Source organism: Melampsora larici-populina (assembly GCF_000204055.1).
Source record: "Melampsora larici-populina 98AG31 unplaced genomic scaffold MELLAscaffold_21, whole genome shotgun sequence".
NCBI lineage: Eukaryota > Fungi > Basidiomycota > Pucciniomycetes > Pucciniales > Melampsoraceae > Melampsora > Melampsora laricis-populina.
In genome coordinates, this window is record NW_006768785.1 from 321,527 (window position 1) to 327,526 (window position 6,000).

Consider the following 6,000-nt stretch of genomic DNA (forward strand, 5'->3'; position numbering starts at 1 on the left):
CAAAGATCAATAAGTTAGTTGTGCTTTCAAAAGAAGTATCACTGATCAAAGATTTCTACAATGCAAGAAAAGTGTCAAAAGCCAGATTGATGAAGTATGTATATACTTCAAGTTAACATGAATGGGAGTTTACTCAAGAGAATCTACATTAGCGTTTTGCATCTACATATCTATATCTATGTATCACAAACAATTCCTGTTCTTTTCCTTTCAGTAATCTTTTCAACACCTTTTAAAAATCTTTCTCAAATTAATCTTTTTTTGTCCAAGAAGAAAAATTTAAATATATAAGAACGATAAAGAAAGTGAAACTGGTTTTCCAATAAAGAAAATCAATCAAATTAAAATAGAAAGGAAAATTATCAGTCAAATGACTTTTTCTGTACTTTTACTTTTTCTATACACATGATGATCAGAGAATGATGAGAATGATTCGGATTAGTTTTGTCTTGTCTATGAACTTGTTTGAAAGCAACTTTGTTCCACCCGATCTGAATAAACCGTTCTCTGTAAAAGAAAACACCAAAGAAAAAACCAAACCAAAACCATCTCAACTTTGATTTTTTCTGCCCATACCTTTCATTGGAGACTGTAAAGGTACAAAAGACTTACTAAACTTTGTAACATTTCCCTTGTTTGTTCAGCTACAACAAATGTTGGTTGTTGTAAACCATCAAACTGGATCATGAATTTGAAGAAAAAGGTTGGTATCAATTACAAAATTTACGTTGTTGAAATGATTGATGAAAATTAGTTGACTTACATTAGGTTGATGCTGATATTGAAATTGATGATGATTATCTGATGTTTGTGGTTGGAAATGATCAGAGAGATTTGGATGTGTTTGAAACCCATGTGTATCATAAACAGCTGGATTCGTAGTCCCATTAGATTGATGAAGTTGAGTTATATGATCAAAACTAGGCGATGTTGGTGAAAAGTGAAGCACCGGACTCGATGGATCATGCAGATTCCAAGGTGGAGCTGAACCAAGAGGTTCATACATCAATGCTGTCGTAGGGCTAGAAGTCATCATAGCTTGTCCTCCCATCTCATGGTCGATCATCTCCTGTGACTGATGGCCGTATTGATTTGCTGTATAGTTAGCCGTGTCTACTAGCCACCCCGATGTAACTGCGTTATTTCCGTGGATGGATTCATTTGATGGACGCACAGCAACTGGAAGGGTTGGATGGGTAACATTTTCTACTTTGATCGCCGAGTGAGTGACGCCTATAGACTCTGTCGGCGGGTTCATTTGATCTTCAGGCATCACAATCTTTGGCATCGGCATCTCCGATGTCGATGTTGCAGTAGCTTCAGAAAGATTAATTTGAGGTTGAATAGGAGTCTTGGTTTCAAGAAAGCTTTCACTCCCATCATCTGTTCCCCTCGAACCCTCAGTACTCCTACGCTCTGTTCGTTTAGCTTGAACTTCATCTAATTGAGATGAAAGCTTTTGAAGAGTGGTCACATAAGAATCCTCTGTTCCACCACCCCATTCGTCTCCTTCTTTTCTTAATTCATCTGTAAGATCCTTGATGACCTTTAAGCAGAGATCAAAATTGATATGATCGGGTATCAAGAGACATGATTCCACAATACAGGCCGTCGCAACACACATCGTCGCTTTTCTGTACTCGAGCTGCCATCGTTACGCGGAAAAGCCAAATGCGAAGCAAACCGAAAACAAGTGTCAGTAAAACCGTCACGATCACCATCTAGGTCTTGCTTGAGGAAACCTGTTGATTCAAATGAGATCCGGTTGCGACGCCTGCAAGCCACTGGGTACTCACATGTACACAAGGAACATCAGGTTGAGCCAATCTTGAGTCGATAAACTGGTTCAAGATCGCGATACCGTGATTCACACCCTGCCGTGCTAATCTCAGTCGACCTGATGGTTAAACAAACAATCATCAACATTGTTCATAGCGTAACAAAAGGAGATCGATGTTACTTCAACTAATGAGACGCTCGATACTTACGTGGGTCGGAAAAGATTTCTCGTCCATTCCTGGACCCAGCCGTGGCGAAACAGGCTAGGTAGGTCATGCCCTGTTTCACACGAAGTGATGAGAGTCCAGAGCATAGGTCAGGACTTTTCTCACGCCTGAGAGTATACCAAAAAGTTTTACAGACTTAGATCATACCTCAAAGTCGAACTTACACGGTGATACATGAGCTCAAATTCAATGACAGCATCAGATGATACTGAATCACCCTTTCGTTCTGATCAACATATGTAAAACAAATGCATCAACAAAGAAATTGGCAAAGGAAGTCTTGCATCAAAAAAGGAACCAATGTAAAGAGTTTTACTCACTGAGTTCACTTTCCCAATCCATCTTCCACGAAGATACCAAAGCTGAATATCTTTCAATATGCACAATTCGGTCTGTCACATCAATGGCACCCAACCGATAATGACTATCAAGCTTGATCTGGGCTTCTTCCATCAATGCATAATATCCTACAAAGCTAAACACCAAACGTAGATTTCAGTTTTCGACATCCTTACTCTAAGAGCATTGCTACGATGGTTCATCAAGCCTTGGAAAGATCAGAGTCGAATCTATCAAGGATTTTTTGAGGTCATACAGATCCACAAGAGAATTGTTTATGGACAACTGTAGAAAACTAAATCGGGTAAAGGGAAGATCATAAGGTACAGACTATTTCAAATTACCATCCCAATTCGAATCACTGAACGGAGATTGACAGATGATGTCACAATATAACATCAGGACTGCAACAAAGAAAGGCAAGAATCCAGATAAAGAAGTTAGCATCAAATCACTTCAAGTTCATCACGGTGCCAATGTTGATAGAAAAGCAACAATTACCTGATTTATCCATTCGCATTACACACGGTTTTGCTGAGAGTCACGAAGATAATCAAGCAGGTCAAATAGATAACAAGTTCGTCAGTGATTTGATGAGCAAATGATTTGTCACTAACCAGCGGATAATGGGATGGACATTCACCTGTTAGAGTACTGTACTTTCAACAGACCAATGGTTTGTTCATCAGATCGAACCAAACTGAAGTATTACGAGATGGAGAAGTGTAATCGCTTTATAGAAGGAGATGACAAACCTGAACAAGACCGTATGTATATACACTCCGATGAATGTTCTCGCAATTGACAGTAATTGACGTTGATCAGATTCACCCTGCCATCGTTCCTCCGGAAGCCGATCAAACACATCTCGAAGCTAACAAGACCAGTAGAAAGATGAACATTAGCTATACGTTACCAATGCAAATATCATGTAGAGAGATAACAACCCATCACATTACGACTGACTCTAAGATGTTCTGCATAATCCACCACAAGTGCTGGGTCTAACCCAAGCCCGCAATGTACTATACAACCAATTATTGCAATCACATCCTGGTATGATTGTGGTTGATCATGTGGAAAGTAACGGTAACAAAGCACCTAATGGACAGAATGGATGCTTAGCCTCAGTCATCTCAAGGGAGTGAGCTGAACGGGAAGGACCACGAAAACATCGCTCAGAAGATCAATGGCAACTCACATCAATCACAAGCTCAATCACATTCGATTTCGCTATTCGATAAGATACCACGTCCCTCTTGCCTTTCGCACCGGTGCTACATCCTACCGCCAGCATCAGAGGGGAATGCTCACGCACATTATCGAAGGAGTCCGGCTGATTCGCAATCTTTAGGTCAAACTGTGTCACTCGAATGTCTTCACAAATCAACTCACTAGATTCAGCCATGGTATCTGTGGCGCCCAATCGCTTCGATGACTATGATGTGATTCAAATGTTATGGGGTAAGATAATTGTAGCTGATCTGTGGAACTAGTAAACCTCCCATTGCGGATCTCTTCCTGAGGTTATGCTTTCAAAAAAGGAAAGGTAAAAAAAGTACGGAGCTAACATTTCGAACAATTCTTCTGCCTTCTGTTCACTGAGTTTCCCCCGATCTACTAAATCGCTCCTTCTAGGTCCTGGTTTTGCAGCCCTGATGGCCTTACAATACGAGGTGTACTGAAACAATACGATGTAAGAGATTGATTGTGGTGAACGAGAGTTATAAGCATACTTTTGGATAATAATTATAATTGTTCAAGCTCGATTCTGCCGTGTGATGATTTGAGGACGGGTCATGGTTGAGTAGATTTGAATCGAGTGCTGGTACTTGCTGTGTTGAGTGTCCGATAAGTGTTGAAGAGTTCGATTTTGGGTCAAATTTCAGATTACATTTCAAGTGCGCAAGTTTTGTCAATGAGAAAAGGTCCAAAAAGGATGAAGCGAGCAGCAAGTCAGATGGCAAGCGGACTGACCTGTTGAAGTTTGGCGATCATTGCCATGGCTTGTTTCAGTTCTTCTTCGTGTTTCATCACCTTCATCTCTAGCTCTTCCGTTCTTTTACCTACATTTCGAAAAATGATCAATACAACAAGCTGACCTTTAGGTTTCGTGACAAACGGGAGAGTGCTATGGAAGTGGACTGACTCCATAATATCTGTCGAGCCCTTCCTTGACTCTCTCCAAATACGCAATCGACATTATTTCTTACACATCTATTGGACAGTAAAATCAGGTGGCAAGGTACCGTCAGCTTCGGATTCAGGTTATCACGAGGATATATGATGTGCCAGAGATGAAGTGTAGATAAGATAGAAAGTCAATCTTGCAAAGGTGTTGCCTGACTTGTTGGAGCGTTCAATGAAGGGGGAGATACCCAAATGACATATACATTATATGCGGAGGAGGTGAAATAATGAAGAGCTAACCTTCGACAAGGAGCGTGGTTTGGGCCCTCGCACTTCATCTGTGATCAACCAAAAGAGATATCGATCCGTCAGTCGGGAAGTGCAAAGGTGCTGTGACACCAGGGTTGGGTTATAAGTAATGAGAAATTATGGAGATGAAGATGAGAATGTTAGCAAGTGCATTTAATCTTTCATGTGCATTTGGGGACCTGCGGCATGAAAATAATTCTGCTTCGCAGTTCAAACAAAACATGGTATATTGATTGGTAAAATCAAATCTTCTCGTTGACAAGTTCAACTGCTTTGCTTGTCACCTCCCAGATCATAATGAAGAGAATTGAGACATATATCCGGGAATCTCGCCAACTTCTGGAATGAGAATCGATTTTGTCACCTCAAAGCATGTGCACGCTCTTGGGTCTCCTTCCAATTTGCTTGCGTTTGGTGAGTTTGCAAATCTTGAACTTTAGGCCACGGATGTGGTAGAGATGTCAAAACTGCACAATCTTCAATAAAACAGCAGGCTGAACCAAACACAGCGGCAAGGATGAATCAAACAAAAGACATCACTTTGATTCACACCTTCTGAGATCGACAAAGGTTGCAAGCCGCGGCGCTGCGAGCGACTGGTCCCTTGATGCGTTTATGACTGCGGTCCACCACTGGAAAAGGATGGGCAGCAGTAGACGTAGAAGGGAGTGGGCTCAAGGTAGGTGATAACTGAAGTGATGGTGATGATTGGACGTAAAGCACTGCTGAACGAGACTGTGACTCGGTAGGGGAACGGGTGGATTGAGCGGCATCGGGGTGACGGTGGTGAGAATTCTGAAAGGGCGGGTGATAAGTCGGATTGGAGATTTGCTGTTCATGGGTCGAAGAGTCAGGCACGAGGGGAGAAGCACGATGAGGCGGAGACATGGCTTTATTGAAAGATAAGTTGAGGGGGGTGTCGATCCCGGATCTTCAGCCGGGGGTGAAATCTACTTTTTGAGGGGAATGAACAAGTTCTGAAAAGTTCTGAAGTCTAATCCAAAGCAGATGCGGTTTTATCTGGTTTTATAGGTGCATGTACTGGGCAAACTGTCAATACACTCTGCAAAGTATCGGCATGTGTAAAAAAAATCCACAGCTCCGATCAGATCGACCGAAACTGAAAACGAAAGAATGAAAACAAACGAAAGCACAAGCAAGGGTGCATCGGGATGACTGACCGGTGAGTGAAAGTGTTACTTGAAGTTGTAGACGA

General features: G+C 41.6%; 1 protein-coding gene across 1 annotated transcript; it reads right to left on the reverse strand.

The window, feature by feature from the left end:
* Nucleotides 1–453: 453 nt before the first annotated feature.
* On the reverse strand, nucleotides 454–5,672 carry MELLADRAFT_107023 (uncharacterized protein; the record flags this gene model as incomplete). Its single annotated transcript, XM_007410698.1, has 18 exons — nucleotides 454–507; nucleotides 613–678; nucleotides 764–1,546; nucleotides 1,797–1,897; nucleotides 1,989–2,113; nucleotides 2,154–2,232; nucleotides 2,327–2,481; nucleotides 2,677–2,706; nucleotides 3,101–3,219; nucleotides 3,312–3,446; nucleotides 3,547–3,629; nucleotides 3,660–3,783; nucleotides 3,847–3,877; nucleotides 3,917–4,026; nucleotides 4,323–4,411; nucleotides 4,495–4,562; nucleotides 4,776–4,813; nucleotides 5,337–5,672. The coding sequence occupies 18 exons, from the start codon at nucleotides 5,670–5,672 to the stop codon at nucleotides 454–456; spliced, it is 2,526 nt and encodes an 841-aa protein (XP_007410760.1).
* Nucleotides 5,673–6,000: the final 328 nt, after the last annotated feature.